Source organism: Lonchura striata, unplaced genomic scaffold, assembly GCF_046129695.1.
Source record: "Lonchura striata isolate bLonStr1 unplaced genomic scaffold, bLonStr1.mat Scaffold_91, whole genome shotgun sequence".
Taxonomy (NCBI): domain Eukaryota; kingdom Metazoa; phylum Chordata; class Aves; order Passeriformes; family Estrildidae; genus Lonchura; species Lonchura striata.
The window spans coordinates 1,154,195-1,171,318 of record NW_027461190.1 but is presented as its reverse complement, the minus strand read 5'-3'; the positions used below and the strand labels follow the sequence as shown (position 1 = coordinate 1,171,318).

The window sequence follows — 17,124 nt, the reverse complement described above, 5'->3', positions numbered from 1 at the left end:
CTCTGCAGCCCCTCCTGCCATCCCATCTGCCCAGGCCAGCACAAGAGCCCCGGCCCTGGGGCCCTCCAGAGCTGCTCCTGCTCCAGGCCCAGGGCCCATCCCAGAGCTGGGGCAGCCACAAAGCTGTGCCCATTTCTGCTCATTGCTGCTCTGATGGAGATGGATCCTCAGCCTTGATGATGAATTTTCCTACTCCAGAGGCTTCTTCTTTCTTGAGCTTTCAGCTCAGGAATTCCTTGAGAAAATCTCAAAACCATTTGTTCAAAACATCCAAAAAAGAAAAGCCCCTGAGAATAATTAAGTTTTCAATTTTTCTGTAGTGAATTAGACAGATTTCAGAGGTGTATTTAAAGTGAATATACTGTATTGAAAACAATGAAGATGGAATTGTTTTGTCCTGTTTTATTTTCCTGTTTATAGATTTCTATCAGCAATGTCCAATAGATACTTAGCCCCATCACCTCCAAATGCAGCCTGAACAGATATGAAAATCAAGACCCTTCATGGCTGACAAGCAATCAGATTTTGTCCCCACCATTTCCCCACCAATTCCCCCATCCAACCTCTGGCACTCAGAGCAGCTGAGGAATGGAGTCACATCCAGGGGTGTCCCCAGGGCTCAGGACTGGGGCCAGGTCAGTGAAATCTCTTTATTGCTGATCTGGACAAGGCCATGGAGGGCACCCTCAGGCAGTTCCATGTGAGCCCAGGCTGGGTGGGAGTGTGGCTGTGCTGGAGGGCAGGAAGCTCTGCAGAGGGATCTGGACAGGCTGGAGCCATGGGCCCAGGACAATGGGATGAGGTTCACCAAGGCCAAGGGCCGGGTCCTGCCCTGGGCTCACAACCACCCCAAATCCCTGGCCGTGCCCTGCCCCTGATCCCCACAGCCTGTCCTGTTTCCTTCATCCCTGCATTGCCAGGGACTTTCTGGGACAAGGGAGCTCTGTACTGGAGATGGAGGGAGCTCCAAGTGCCACCACTGGAGTGGGAACCACAACTCATCAGGTTTGTGTCCTTTGCGGTCAGGAACTGGTGAGACTCAGAGGCACAGAAAGTTTCTCTTCATGGCCAACAGACCATGGTTGAACAGGACACAATTTAATAACAATCACGCTCTTCCCTGAGCTATTTGCTACGTCCCAGCAGTGTCTGATGAGTCCACCATCCACAAGTGATTATCATACTAGAATGAATTTGAGACAAACATGGTTCTGTGATAGATATAAACACAATTAGGTTCTTGTATCAGGATGCTCATCCTGAAGTGAGGGCAAAACAGCTCAAACAATTCCTGATTTTCAAAGCTGTCAGTGGTGGATGGAGAAGGGAGGTCAGGCTGCTTTTGGTGTTGAGGAAATGCTGAAATCAGCCTGACTCATTTCATCTCCTCCTGGCCTGGCTGATCTCCCCTCTTTCCCCTTCCACCCAATGGCTTCTGTCTCCCACCAGGCCCCCAGTGAAGAGCCTGGCTCTGTGTTCTCCATCCCCTCCTTGCTGGCACTGCCAGGCTGGGATGAGGAGCCCCTCAGCCTTTCCTGCTCCGGGCTGGACAAGCCCAGCTCCCTCAGGCTCTGCTCACAGCCCAAGGGTTCCTGCCCCACCTTGGAGGCCCTTCCCTAAGCCTGCTCCAGCTGCCAGACATCTTTCCTGCCCTGGGGAACCCAACCCAGGCCACAGGGACCTGGATAATCCACGTCCTTGATGTCCTGGTCACACAGCCCTGGCCCCTTTTCCCCATGTCAGGCTCTGGGGTGGATCCTGTGGAACATCCTTGGGTGGCGGCTGTGGCTCCAGGTGGGCCGGGGGGATACCGGGGGACAGGGACCCTGCTGGGCATGAACAGCATTGGACTTGTTAGGAGAAACTGTGAGGGGGAGCTGGGGCAGAGTGACCAACCCAGTGACCTCACAGAGCCCTCCTGGGATGTCACACAGCCCCTCTGGGATGTCACACAGCCCCTCTGGGATGTCACACAGCCTCTCTGAGATATCACAGCCCATTCTGTAATGTCACACAGATGGTCTCTGATGTCACAGACAACTCTGTGATATCATAGTCTGCTCTGCAATTTCAGAGCTCTGTCCTGTGATGTCTAAGCCTGCTCTGTGATGTCACAGAGCTGGCCTATGATGTCATAACTTCTTGATGACATCACATTAACCATTCTGTGATGTCATGGACCATTCTGTCATAGATCACTCATGTGATGTCATAGCCCACTCTTTGACCTCATGTGACCAGATGATAAATTGTCTCCACCAGGTGAGCTAACATCTGGATCTTGTTCTCCAAAACCAACAGGCCTATGGAGACCACACAATGCCCATTGTGGGATAAGGGGAACTAGAAGTTCACCAGCCTCAGTGTCCTGCCAGCTCAGCCAAGCCCACAGGAACATTGGGGTCCCCGACCACCAGAAACCACCAGAGAGACCCCCAGGACAGAAGAACACATGGGTAAAGGGGAGGGGAAATATGTTAATGATTCTGGGCAAATGATTATCAGGTGTGTGTTTAGTCCAGCACAATCAATGAATATGTGTGCAAAATCCAGAATATGAAACAGAAACTTTCTTGCACTCAGCATGCTTGGCTTTGGGAGGAGCTATCGCCCGTGCATCCAACTGAATAAAGAATGCTGCTTCTTAATGCTGCACTGGTGTTAAGGAGTTTTTTGTTTTAGCGAATTTTTGGTAACACTCCACTCCCCAGGAGAGCTCTGTCTGCTGCTGTTCACAAACAGAGAAGGGCTGGGGGCAGATGTGGGAGTCGGAGGCTGCCTGGGGCACAGGGACCATGAAATAATCAAGTTTTCAATGATCTGTGAAAGAAGGAGGGGCAGCAACAAAACTTCCACACTGGAATTAGGAAGGGCAGACTTTGGCTTATTTAGGATGCAGATTTGGGGAGTAGTGAATCAGGTCCTGATTTTTTAAGGGAAACAGTCCTTAAAAACAAAGGAGTCCAGCAGGATGGAGATATTTCCAGAAAGTAACCTTAAGGGAGAAGGAGCAGTCTGTCCCAGTGTGGCAAATGATGAGCTGGTGAGGAAAATGACCGTCCTGGCTGCCCGTGAAGGTTTTGTGGGAACTCAGGGGAATAAAGAGGGTGCATCAACTTTGCACAGAAGGTCGGGCAACTTAGGAAGTATTTAAGGACGTTGTTAGGTCACGGAGAAAGAGAAGTTGAGTGGTGAAATCTCAATTAAAGGTTAACCTGGCCACTTCTGTGAAAAATAATAGAAAATGTTTCTATAAGCAAATTATTAGCAAAACATCGGATAAAGAGAACCTCTACTATTCTTTAATGGATGCAGTGGAGAATATAAGAACTAAAGATAAGGAAAAGGCTGAGCTACTTAAGACCTTGTTTGTCTCAATTTTCAATATTAGGATAGGATGTCCTCAAGACAAGGGTTCTCCTGAGCTGGTAGATGGGCACAGGGAGCAGAGCAGCCCTCTATAATCCAGGAGGAAGCAGCTGATGACCTGCTGAGCTGCTCAGATTCTCACAGGTGGATGGGATGGGATGGGATCCATCCCAGGGGGATGAGGGAGCTGGTGGATGAGCTCCCCAAGCTTCTCCCCATCATTTACCATCAGTCCTGGCTCACCAGGGAGGTCCCAGAGCACTGGAGGTGCCAGTGTGAGCCCATCCCCAGGAAGGGCTGGAAGGAGGATCTGGGGAGCTCCAGGCCTGTCAGCCTGACCTCGGTGCCCGGCAAGGTTTTGGAACAGATCACCCTGAGAGCCACCACAGGGCACCCACAGGATGGCCGAGGGGTCAGAGCCAGCCAGCGTGGATTTAAGAGGGGCAGGTCCTGCCTGAGCAACCTGATCTCCTTTTATAACCAGGTGACCCACCTGTGGATGTGGGAAAGGCTGTGGATGTGTCCATCTGGACTTCAGCAAAGCCTTGGACACTGTCTCTGACAGCATTCCCTGGAAAAACTGCAGCCCATGGCTTGGGCAGGTTCCCTCCTGGCTGGGAGATGGAAGAGCTGGCTGGAGGCTGGGCCCAGAGAGGGGTGGGGATGGTGCTGCACCCAGCTGGTGTCCAGTCCCTGGTGCTGTCCCCAGGGATCTGTGTTGGGCCCAGTCCTGTTTAACATCTTCACCAATGATCTCGGGGAAGGGATTGAACCCACCATCCCCAAATTTGCAGGTGACACCAAGCTGGGTGTGAGTGTGGATCTGCTGGAGGGCAGGACAAGAAGACACAGCCTTCAGCTGCACCAGGGGAGGTTTAGGCTGGACAAGAGGAAGAAGTTCTTCACAGAAAGGGTGAGTGGGCATTGGAATGGGCAGGCTAGGGGGGAGGTGGCAGAGTCACTGTCCCTCTCCAGTGGCACTCAGTGGCATGGTCTGGGTGACAAGGTGGTATTAGGACATTGGCTGGACTTGGTGATCCCAAAGGTATTTTCCAGCCTATTTGATTCTGTCATTCTGTGATGACTGGGACACTCTGGGGCTATTGTGACACTGCAGGGCCTCATGGAACTAAGAGGACCATGGTGACACTGTGCAGCCCCATAGAACCAGGGCTCCATTGTGGTGCTCTGGGGCCAAATGGAACCAGGGAGTCCCCGTGACACTGGGTCCTGGTGGAACCACAGAGGCCATGGTGACACTGCAGGGCCTCGTGTGACCAAGGGGTTTCACCACTGTGACACTGCCAAACCAAGGAGACCATTGGGAGAGGCCAGGGCCCAGGGGAACCAAGGGGCCCTTCTGACACTGCGGGGCCTCATGGAACCAAGGGGACACTGTGACACTCTGGGGCCTCAGGGAATTTGGAAGACCGTTGTGACACTGTGTGGCCTCGTGGAAACAAGGAATCCATTGTGACACTGAGGGGACTTGTGGAAGCACAGAGAGCATTGTGACAGTGTGGGACCTCGTGTGACCGTGGGGCCTTTGTGACACCCTGGGGCCCCATGGGACCAAGGGGCCACTGTGAAACTGCGGCACCAACGAGAACATTGTGACACTGTGAACCCCATGGAACCAAGGAGAACATTGTCACATTTTGGGACCCATGGAACCAAGGAGACCAGTGTGACAGTGCAGGGCCTGGTGTAACCAAAGGGACATTTTGACGCTGAGGGGCCCCTTGGAACCAAGGACATCTTGGCAGATGACACCAAGCTGGATTTGAGTGTTGATCTGCTGGAGGGTAGGAGGGCTCTGAACAGGGCCCTGGACAGGCTGGATCCAGGGCCCAAATCCAGCAAGGTCAGGTTTAACAAGTCCAAGTGCTGGGTCCTGCATTTTGGCCATAACAACCCCTGCAGTGCTACAGGCTGGGGACAGAGGGACTGGACAGCAGCCAGGCAGAAAGGGACCTGCAGTGACTGATGGACAGCAGGCTGGACATGAGCCAGCAAAGTGCCCAGGTGGTCAAGAAGGCCAATGGCTCCTGGCCTGGATCAGGAATGGTGTGGCCAGCAGGAGCAGAGCTGCTGTGCCAGCACTGATCTGCCCCAGCTCTGCACACAGACATTGCTGCTGCAGCTCCAGAGAAGGCAACAAAAGGGCATCTCTGCAGAAAACTTTGCTGGGAGATCCTTTAGTTCCTTGAAAGCCATCAAGAGCGCAGCCCCTGAAAGAAGTCTTTGGTCACAGGGAAAGTGGAGAGAATCAAGATAAGAATTGGCACACACCATGACATTTCTTTCTGGAGAATCTGAAAAACTTAAAGAAAAAGAACCTGAAAAATAAAGCCAACAAGAAATATCAAAGACATCTTTTATTACAAGTGATTTGCAGAAATTAGCCGTCAGTTTAATGTTCCTGAAAGCATCCAGTCATCAGTCTCCTCACTGCAGCCTTGAGCTCCTGGTTCCTCAGGCTGTAGATGAAAGGGTTCAGGGCTGGAGGTACCACCGAGTACAGAACTGAAAGGGACAGATCCAGGGATAGGGAGGAGATGGAGGGAGGCTTTAGGTGAGCAAACATAATAGTGGTGATAAACAGGGAGACCACAGCCAGGTGAGGGAGGCAGGTGGAAAAAGCTTTGTGCTGTCCCTGCTCAGAGGGGATCCTCAGCACAGCCCTGAAGATCTGCACATAGGAGAAAACAATGAACACAAAACAGCCAAATGCTAAAAAGATAGAAAACACAAGAAGCCCCAGTTCCCTGACATAGGATTTGGAGCAGGAGAGCTTGAGGATCTGTGGGATTTCACAGAAGAACTGGCCCAGGGCATTGCCATGGCACAGGGGCAGGGAAAATGTATTGGCTGTGTGCATGAGAGCATTGAGAAAGGCACTGGCCCAGGCAGCTGCTGCCATGTGGGCACAAGCTCTGCTGCCCAGGAGGGTCCCGTAGTGCAGGGGTTTGCAGATGGACACGTAGCGGTCATAGCACATGATGGTCAGCAGGAAATACTCTGTTCCAGTGAAGAAGAGAAAGAAAAAGAGCTGTGCAGCACATCCCTTGTATGAGATGTTCCTGGTGTCCCAGAGGGAATTGTGCATGGCTTTGGGGACAGTGGTGCAGATGGAGCCCAGGTCGCTGAGGGCCAGGTTGAGCAGGAAGAAGAACATGGGTGTGTGCAGGTGGTGGCCGCAGGCTACGGCGCTGATGATGAGGCCGTTGCCCAGGAGGGCAGCCAGGGAGATGCCCAGGAAGAGGCAGAAGTGCAGGAGCTGCAGCTGCCGCGTGTCTGCCAGTGCCAGCAGGAGGAAGTGGCTGATGGAGCTGCTGTTGGACATTTGCTCTGGCTGCACATGGACACCTGTTCATGGCGAATGGCAGTGAAGAGTTAGAGAAGATACCTGTACCCAAAATCAAAGCCATTTCCCATAGACACTCCTCTGTCACACACACGGACAGATTTTTGTATTTATGAGTTCTGGGGTTTTCTTTATAAGCTCCCCTATATCTGTCCTGCTATTCTTGGATATGAGAAACCCTCAGCATTTCTGCTGCACTCAGGGAGAACAGAGCAAGGTTTGTGAGGCAAAGTGATGAGTGGAGAGTGAGGGGAGATGCTCTGTCATTCTGACCTGTTCAGAATTTTTCTGGGCTTTAACCTTTCCCCAGGGAAGGATGATCAGCTTCCCACATTTTCCCTCAAAACCTCCAGGTACAGCTCAGAGCAGATAGATGCACCACAGCCTGGCTCCATATTTGCAGGCAAGGGCTCGCATTGCTCATTTCACCAACCCAGCAGCATTTTCAGGGTCACAACAGTTCTACATTTCCCCATCAATCTTACCTCTCAGAGATGCTCTAGGACATGTTTGCATCCTGGATTGAAGCTCCCAGCTTGGACTGAAATCTCAAGGAGACTTCCAAGTGTCCTTCTGATGGCACTGGATGAAGGGAGGTGCAGCTCCTTCCCTGGCTGCACTGCCAGCATTGCCCAGAGCCGGGCACTGGGGACAGCTGTGTCACCCTGAGCCATCTGTGCCCCTGCCAGAGCCCCCAATGCTGGGCAGCTGCTCCCAGCCCTGTGCTCTGCAGAGGGAACTGGCCCCGGGGCTGCAGAGCTGCCCCACGGCTCTGCTGCAGCTCTGCCTGCACAGGAGGGGCTGCACGCCTTGGAGCCCCGGCCCTGAGGGCAGAGGCTTGGCTGGGGCACAGGAGGGAGGGGGCTTGTGCAGAGGGAGGGGCTGCACTGGAGGGGATCCTCTGGACATCTCTAAACTCTCCCTGCCTCAGCATTTCTGGGTTTTGTTTTCTCTCCTTCCCTGATCTTCTCTCTGCTTCCTGGAGATTTTCCTCCTGCAGGTGTTTCCCTGTGCCTGATCTCTCCGTGCCAGCACTCCCAGACCCCAAATCTCTGTGCACTCTCCCTGGCCTGACAGAACCCTGCCTGTTTGCAGGGCACTGGCTGGGGCAGGTTCTGTTTGCAGCTTGGAGAAAGGACAGCTCAGACTGAGTCTGATGGCTCCAGCCAAGGTGATGCTGGTGCTGTCCATCGGCAGAGAGGCTGAAAGCATATTAGGGATCTCCTGTGAACCTATTGATCACTAAAATAACAGTTCTAATGTCTCATGCACTTGTCAAAATTCATAATCAACCTTTAATATTTATCTCCCCTCCCTGCCATACTTAAAAAGTAGGAAACTGAATAAAAAATCTCTGGAAATCTAATTTTTATCAAATCCTTGTCTTGGAAATATTCAGTGACTCATCAGAAGCCCTCAGCATTTCAGAGCTTCATGAGCATTTCACCTTCCCTGCTCCAGAAATACTCAGAGTTGTACTCACAGGATCTGTGGGCATTGGGATGTTCCAGCTTTAGGAGATCACTGCAGGAGCTGCAGCTGCATTGTCCTGCAGCCAGAGGTTCCTGTGCCAAGGGCTGGCAGTGATTCTGCCCAAGGCACTTCTCAGCCCCTTCCCAGCCCTGACTGATTGAAGCTCTCTGTGCCTCTGTGCTGTGCCCGGGCTGGCTGCAGGCAGTGCCCCAGCCCTGCTGGGCTGGCAGAAGAGCTGCTCAGCAAGAGAAATGTGCTTTCGAAGCTCTCCTTGGTTACCAGGATCACCCTCTGTGCCAGGAGCCCAGCCCAGCAGCACAGACACAGCACAAGGACTTTAATGAGCCTCTGGGGCTTTGTGCTCAGGCCCTGAACATCAGGCCCTGAGAGGGAGCTGCAGAAACCTCTCCAGAACTCCAAGTCAGAATCCAACTCCAAAGTTTCTTGGACTTTTAATGGGTCCCACTGAGGGACACGACTGAGAAAGTGTCCCCAGGCCCCAGGCAGAGCAGAGAACTGGAGGCACTGATGGCAGGTGGGGACAAAGAGAAGCCAAGTCTTGGTGCCCTGAGGCACAGCAGGGTCTGTGCCACCAAGGGCTGTGAGGAGACACCTTGTCCTAAGGCCCTGGGGCCTCCTGGCACAGCCCCAGCCAGGCTGGGCACTGTCAGCCCCTGCTCCTGCCCTCAGCATCCCCCCCTAGCCCACATCCCAGTGGCCTCAAGGATCTGCTGGAAGGAGTCCCTGGGGAGCCCTGGTCAGGAATGTCCCTGGGGGCTCCTTCATGCTCCCAGGGACTGCAGGTTTTTCAAAGGACTTTGGCTTTTGCTTTGGCCTTGGAGTCTCTGAGAGCTTTCTGCAATCATGGCTTCCAATTATCTGCTGTAATTAGTCCCTGGAGAAGCTTTGTAATTAAAAATACTCAGTGCACCTTATTAATGCTTCAAGGTACTTCAGTTTTATTAAGGTATTTGTTGTTTCCCTTTTGCTACAGACTCTGAGAGAGGTTTGTGCAATCATGGCCCCAATTATCTGCTTTAATGAGTCCCTTGAGAGCTTTGTACTGACACTCAGTGAGGCACAAAATTGCTTTGAGATACTGAACTTTTGTAAGGTACTTTGGATTTTCCTTTCCACATTGAAAATTCTTTGTGCCATTTTGAGTCTCTGATAGGATTTTGTGCCATCCTGGCCTCCAGTTCTCTCCTCCAAGGAGTCCATGAGGAGCCTGTGTTGGGGATGGACCTCACTGGGTCCCATTAATGCTTTGTGACATTTTGGGTGTTTCTTCTATCTCTGACTCCTGGAAAGTTTGTGCAATCTCCTTTCAGGCCCTGAGGTTCCAGGGCTCATCTCCAAATGCACCATGTGGGTCATTAGCGTCAAGCCAGTCCTGATAAACCATGGCTCTGCCTTGATTTCTCTCTGCTATAATGCAGTTCTTAAGGACGTTTTCTGCAGCAATTTTGGTTCACCAATTTGATATATCTCGGCCAGTGTGGTGGGTTCGATGTTGGCAAATTACCAGTGCACACACTAGAATATACTTATTCCTTTCCTGCTGTGAGATAAGATTAGGAGAAAGGCAAAGTAGCTCAAAATTTTAAGATTATAAAGAAAAATTTATTAACAGTAACTGAAAGAAAGAGTAATGAAAAACAGAACAAAACTTTCAGAACCCTCCCCCTCTCCATACAACCTGACACTGTAAAGAGACAAACCCTAAAATTTTCTTTCCATTTTCCCACCTTTAGAACAGTCTTTCTTCACTTCACTTAGGGAGAGAAGTTCCTCTTGTTAATGCTATGGAGACTTCTCCACAAAAAACCAGTTATCTCATGGCTTTTAATTTCCATGAATAGTATTTGCTTAGAAAAATCTGTAATCATGAAGTCCCTCCCATTTTTTCACAGCTTTTCCCACAGCTGTGCTTATGGGCCATGTCTACTTCTGGGGTTGTAGTTTCAAGATGAGCTGTTTAAGAGCAAAGGTTCTCTTCTTCTATTTCCGAAATCATCTTCATCTCTGGGAACAGAGGTCTCCTTCTCTCCCTGAAGGCACAGGGTCTCATCACTCTTTCTTTTAAAACTTCTCATGGGATCACAGCTACTGCAACATTTGCTTACTTTAGCACAGAAGCCTTTGCGGAACAAGTCATCTCCCCATACTTTTCAATGCCTTATTGGGAAAAAGAGAGTCTGATGTATCAATGACATCCTTCTCCATAGCTTTACCAGAGGATTTCAGCCCCAAGATCAAGGCATCTCCTCATCCCTCCCATCTGGGACTCAACTTCCCCTTCCCTGCCCTCGGTGTGTCCATGCTGCTCCTCTGTGTGCCTGCCCTGTGTCCTTTTCTCTCACTGAAGGGAGGATGGCAGCACTGGCAGAGTCAATATCTGCCCGGGGCTGCAGATGGTTCCATGAGCCCGGCCGGGCTCGGTGGACAATTCTAATTTTGGCCATGGGCCCTGGACATGAAGACCAGTTCTTTTCCTTAGGAATGAAGGAACAGAACTCCACTGCTTTTGGGGCAGATGAGAAGTGACCACCAGAGGCAAAGGCCAGCCAGAGCTCCCAGATTTTCTTCTGAGACATACCCTTGAATATAGGAAAGATTTTAGGCAGAGTGTCAGTTTCAGCAATGGGCATCTGAAAAGACAAATGGTTCTTTTCCATACAAAGGAAACAATGGAGCCCCAGTGCTCCAGGAGCTGATGAGAGGCAGACCTTGACACTCCAACATCAGCCAGACCTGTCAGGTGGCCCCTGGGAGGCCAAGCCAGCCAGACCTGGTCCATGTTGCCTCGCTTCCATGGGGCCCCACAGTGTCCCAATGGTCCCTTGCTTCCAGGAGGCCCTGAGGTGTCACAATGCCCCCTTGGTGACACCAGGCCCTGAAGGGTCAGAATGGTCTCCATGGTTCCATCTGCCCCACAGAGTCATAATGGTCTCTGGGTCCATGAAGCCCTGTGGTGTCACCATGGCCCCTTGGTTCCATGGGCTCCAGTGGTGCCACAATGATCCCCTTGGTTCCATGAGGTGCCCACAGTGTCACAGTGATATCCATGGGAAGGAAAGAACCGATCCCCAGCGTGGCAGGGGCAGCCACCAGAGGCCAAGGCCAGTCAGGCTTGACAATACTGGCAAATTTTGCTTGGGAGTAACCCTTGGATATAGGGAATTTTAGAGATGGAATCCCAATTTCAGACATGGACATCCGGAGTAGAAGGACGGTTCTTGTCCAAAGGAAGAAAAGCACGGAACACCGGTGTTTCAGACGCAGATGAAAGGTGGCCACCAGAGTCCTGGGCTAGCCATACCTCTCTGTCTAAAAGCAACCCTTGGACATAGGGAATTTCAGAGTTTGTATCCCAGTTTCGCCCATTCCTGCATGGACAAGGATGGTTCTTTTCCATAGGAAGGAAAGCACAGAGCCCCAGTGTTTCAAAGGCAAAGAAGAAAGAGGTGGCTCCTGGGCGTCTCAGCCAACCAGACCTCTTCTTCCTGGCAGCTTTTGTCATGGAGGAACCCTTGGCTATATGGAATTTAGGAAGAGGAATCTCAGTTTTGACCATAAACACCTTGAGAAGAAGGATGGTTCTTTTTTACTGGAAGGAAAGTGTTGCAGTCATGCTGGCATGGTAGCGTGGAGGGTTGTTTTAGAAAGGCCTTGGGAATGGTAAACTGAGGAAAAGGATACATTCATGTATGCCCCATTGTATTAGAAAGGCCTTGGGAATGGTAAACCGAGGTAAAAGATACATTTATGTATGCTCCACTGTTTCGGGAAAGTCCCGTTTCAGCATTCCTCTGTAGACCCCCTTCTCCCCACCCCTGAGCAGTTCCTATTGGACCTGGCCCCTGGGGTGGTTCTGATGTGCCTTAGCTGAACACTGTCTCTATTGTTTAAGACCTTATCTCTTAATTTTGCTGTATAAAACTGTATCTGGGCAATAGCCCAGGGCCTTTGGTCACTGCAACGCTTCAGGCAATACAATCTATCTGGACAAGCATACCATTGGTCTCTCTTGGTCTCTTTATCTCGAACCCTAGCGGCGACTGAGGCAACACCGCAGCTCGGACCGTGCTAACCCAGACGCTGCCTGGTAAGCCCAGGGCAGCGGGACCGTGAAAAACCCTGGCCCCGGAGGGGACAGCTAGCCAGAGGGTCCCGGGGGGCCAGGGAGGGGCGGGGGACAGCGGCGAGGAACCCCCGAGAGCAAGGGGGCGGTCGAAAGAGAAGCAACAAGTGGCGCACCAACGTTGGGCTTTGCACTGGTCTGAGCAAGCCTGCCCCAGCCGTTGTGGACAGTGCACTGGCTAGGAGCTTTTCCAGACGCTTTGCAGTGTCACCGCGAGCTACAGAGCGGAGAGCAGTGTGAATAAATCGCCACGCAGGCTGTCAGCTCCACGGGGAGAAGCTCTGGGATCACGCTGGTGGTGTGAGGCATTTGCCTCTCCACACAGCCCAGCGGGACTGTTGCCGTGGAGACAGACGCTGATTTCTGTCCGGCGAGGTCGCCACAGGTCGGACGGCACCTCTCCACACCTGGGAGAGCGCCCGGGGTTCGGGAACCGTTGCTGCAGTGGTGTCTAAAGGACGGTGGTGGGTGAGTCTTGGTACTGGGGGGCAGGGGCCCGGCCAGGAGACATCGGCTCCTGTGTGCCCGTGGGGGGACACGCCAGCACGCAGGCGTGACGGGAGTCTCCGTCGTAGCTTTAGAACTTTGGGTTTGCTGCAGTAATTGGTTGAGATTTGCTGTGAAGCCAGCCATGGGTGTCAGGCTGACTACACAGCAGAAAGAGATTTATAAACAAGTTCTGGAGCCCCTGCAGAGTGCAGGTGTCAAATTTCCTAAGAGCCTTGTGGAAGAGTTTGTCAGATGGTTATCAGTAAGTGTTCCGAAAGTAACAGAGCAAGTAGTGAGAGAAAGACAATTTTGGAAGCGTGTTGGTGCAGCGCTGAGTGAAAGGACAAAGGCAGGAGATCCCTCAGTGAAAGAAGGTTTTATGAGAATGTTTTTGGTCGTTTACGATGTTGTGAAAGAGAGTGCAGACACTCAGGGCACCCGGGGAGCAGAAAAGAGCCCCGTCGCGTCCCCAGTGCCCCCCCGCATCCCCCGCGGTGAGAAAACTAACCATGTAGATGTAGATTTCGTTTCTAACCCTTCTCCTCCTCCTGCTTTCGCTCCCGCAGCTGAAAATCCATGCTTTGCACTCCCCACCCCCCCCCCCGTGCAGCCTCCGCAAGATGGAGGCAGCCATGCTGTTTTCCCTTCTCTATCCCCGCATTCCCTGCTCCCTGTGCCAGCCCAGAACACGCCCCCAGCCCTCGCATTCCTCCCTTCACCCGTCCCCGATCCCAACCCCTCCTCCCTTGCGGCGATCCAGCCCACATTCCAGCCCACATTCCAGCCCACATTCCAGCCCCCGGTCCAGCCCTCAGCTCCTCCTCTCACAGTTGCCTCACCTCCCCCTGTCCCTGCCCCGCTCCACGCGGCCCCGCCGGCTGCGGCCACTCCCTCACAAGCCAGCCTTCCTCCGTCTCCCTCTCCCGGTCTCCCTGGCAACGGCAGCGCACAGGCTGTCAGCCGGGAAGTGCTCAGAGAGACTGAGCCTGCGTTCTTAGCCCCCATGATTTATAATACCAGGGGACAGAACGCCAAATGGGAGCCCCTTTCGTATGATAGTATTAGGGAACTTTGCAAAACGAAGCGTGAGTTTGGGGAAAGAAGTGAATTTTTTAAGAGCATTTTAAAAGCTACTCTATGCTCCAAGACATTTGTCCCCGCTGATTTGAGGCATCTTTTCAGTTGCTTGCTCCCTCAGTCTGAGTTTAGATTGTGGGAAAGAACGTGGAAAAGACTTGCAGCAGATCTCCTCCCAGAGATTCTGCAAAGTCCAAGCCTTTCCACAGATATAGAGGATGAGGAAATCACTTTAGAACATCTAGTGGGTGAGGGTGATTGGAGTCAAGCTGAAAAGCAAGCAGCAGGCATTCCCAGGGCAGTGTTAGACCTGTCAAGGGATGCAGCAGAACGTGCATTTTTTAACATGCCTTCTAAAGACCCTGTTGTCTCATATACCGCTTTAAGCAGTCTGTTTCAGAACCATTCATGGATTTTGTGGATCGAGTGCGAGCCTCTGTGGAAAAAAGGGTGCAAAATCCAGAGCTCCAAGACCAACTTACATTAGAACTGGTCACCACAAATGCAAATGAAGTCTGTCAGCGAATCATCCTAGCCCTTCCATCATCGCCTCCCCCCACACTCGATCAGCTCATCGAGGAGTGCACCAGGAAAGCCATGCTGATGAGAGAGGACTCAGTGATAAAACCATGGGAAAGGATGGTTGCTTCAGCAGCAGCAACCCCCAGGACTCCTGGGTCTGAAGGGCCTCCTCAACAAGGGGGGAAAGTGGGAGGGGGGAGAATCATTTTCCTTCATACTGGCAGAGCAAATTGTATATTTTTCAGAGTTAGTTCACTTTGTTGTATGATTTTATCTTTCTTTCAGAGTAGCAGAATGTCAATTTCCACATTCCTGCTCATCGTTTGGTTCCAGGGAATGGTCATCTACCCTTCCAAGGTGGATGCATGGATTGTTCCACAGCCCAAGAAAAATGTGTGGGTCACGCTAGCCCAAGCCTTGCAACAAGATCATATGTGTTTGTCCACTGCCTCAGCAGAAAATCCAATGTCCACATGTTTAATAGGGGTTCCAAGTAAGGAGGATGAGTTTCCAATTGATCTGGCCCGTTTGCAAAAGCAGGTGAACGAAAATAAAATACCTAAAGGTGCAGGACAAGTTGAAGCACAAGTGCGAAATCCCCTCATTTTGTGGCAAGGGTGGGTTTCACATTTGCCCACTGCTGAGGGGGAGCCCCAGGAATTAGAACTCCTAGGCTCTGCAAAAGCTGAATTTTGCATTCAATTTGATTTTTCCCCAACCAAAGAAGTAAAATTATATGAGCATGTCAAACAGTACAAGGTAGAATTCAGAGCAGGTCAATGGTGCACAGCTGTCTACAAGCTGAAATTTGCATCCACCACTGATTTCCGTCCACGCAAGCTGGACAAGGGAATGTTTCTTATCTGTGGGGACAGAGCGTACCCAGGAATCCCCTCTCGTCTTATTGGAGGTCCATGTACTTTTGGGCATCTGACCCTTGCTTCCCCCAACATGACCCAAATTCCAATTGGGCAAGCAAAAAGTGGGAAAAAAATTTACTAAGCGGAGTGCAAGCCAATTTGATGAACATTGTGATGCAGAAATTTATCATTGGGCAAAATCCAAAAGGGTTGCTGTCTCTGTGTTTTTACCATGGGTTGCAGCAGCCAAAGCATTGAGTGAATTAGGCAATCTAGAAGGCTGGGTGACCAAGCAGGCAAATTTAACATCAGCAGCCCTGAGTGACCTCCTAGAAGACGAGGAAATAACCAGAAAGGCTACCCTCCAAAATAGGGCAGCTATTGATTTCCTGCTGTTGGCACATGGTCACGGATGTAAAGAATTTGATGGGTTGTGTTGTTTTGATCTGTCATCTAAAGGACAGAGTGTCCACTCGTCCATTCAGGAAATGAGAAACCTCATTGGGAATGTGAAGCAAGAAAATGAGGATTGGTTTAAAAATCTGTTCAAAGACTGGGACCTTTCTGGGTGGGCAGTGTCTCTTTTAAAAGACATCTTTTACTTTCTAGTTGCATTGTTTTTAGTTCTGTTAGCATTTGGGATTCTGAAGCGGATCGTCTCCAAGGTCATCACCTCAAAGCCGAAGGCTTCCGCGCCGGTTTTCATCGCTGCTGCCGCCACGGAAAGCGATTGGTGGGAAGATGACAAGCAGAAAGACACTGCAGTTTAAGAGCCACAGTTTACCTTCTCCCAAGGCATCGTTCATCTTATTAATTGAAAAGCGGGGAATTGTTGCAGTCATGCTGGCATGGTAGCATGGAGGATTGTTTTAGAAAGGCCTTGGGAATGGTAAACTGAGGAAAAGGATACATTCATGTATGCCCCATTGTATTAGAAAGGCCTTGGGAATGGTAAACCGAGGTAAAAGATACATTTATGTATGCTCCATTGTTTCGGGAAAGTCCCGCTTCAGCATTCCTCTGTAGACCCCCTTCTCCCCACCCCTGAGCAGTTCCCATTGGACCTGGCCCCTGAGGTGGTTCTGATGTGCCTTAGCTGAACACTGTCTCTATTGTTTAAGACCTTATCTCTTAATTTTGCTGTATAAAACTGTATCTGGGCAATAGCCCAGGGCCTTTGGTCACTGCAACGCTTCAGGCAATACAATCTATCTGGACAAGCATACCATTGGTCTCTCTTGGTCTCTTTATCTCGAACCCTAGCGGCGACTGAGGCAGCGCCGCAGCTCAGACCGTGCTAACGCAGACGCTGCCTGGTAAGCCCAGGGCAGCGGGACCGTGAAAAACCCCTGTCCCTGGAGGGGACAGCTAGCCAGAGGGTCCCGGGGGGCCGGGGAGGGACGGGGGACAGTGCGAGGAACCCCCGAGAGCAAGGTGGCGGTCGAAAGAGAAGCAACAGTGTTTAAAAACAGATTATTAACAGGGAAAAGTGATCAAAATATCTATTTCCTCTTGTATTAACAACTGAAATATGACTGAAGAAGGGATCAACTCTGCAGTCCCCTGAACCAAACTCACAACTTCTTTAACAGCATGCTCAAAGTTTTCTATACTTCAAGCTTTTCTAGAAAATTCACTTTCTTAATTTCTGCTGTTTCTGTAGCCCCAGACCCTGTATAGTTTATACCAGCTGCATTCTACAGAAGGGATACCCAACTGAGGATACAAATTGCCTGCTGAATGGCCTTCTCTGACTCCATGCTGTTACTTTTGACTTCAGATGGCACAGAAAATGCTCTCCAGTTGACTTGCTTCCAAATGCC

The 17,124-nt window shown here is 51.2% G+C and overlaps 1 protein-coding gene across 1 annotated transcript; it reads right to left on the bottom strand.

Moving 5' to 3' along the window:
• Positions 1-5,782: 5,782 nt before the first annotated feature.
• Positions 5,783-6,755, bottom strand: LOC144248807 (olfactory receptor 14J1-like). Its single transcript, XM_077790794.1, has one exon. The coding sequence runs from the start codon at positions 6,713-6,715 to the stop codon at positions 5,783-5,785; it is 933 nt and encodes a 310-aa protein (XP_077646920.1). The 5' UTR covers positions 6,716-6,755.
• Positions 6,756-17,124: the final 10,369 nt, after the last annotated feature.

Excerpts from the sequence above, each read along its gene's own strand:
- LOC144248807 (XM_077790794.1), bottom strand. The coding sequence starts at position 6,715 with ATGTCCAACAGCAGCTCCATCAGCCACTTCCTCCTGCTGGCACTGGCA.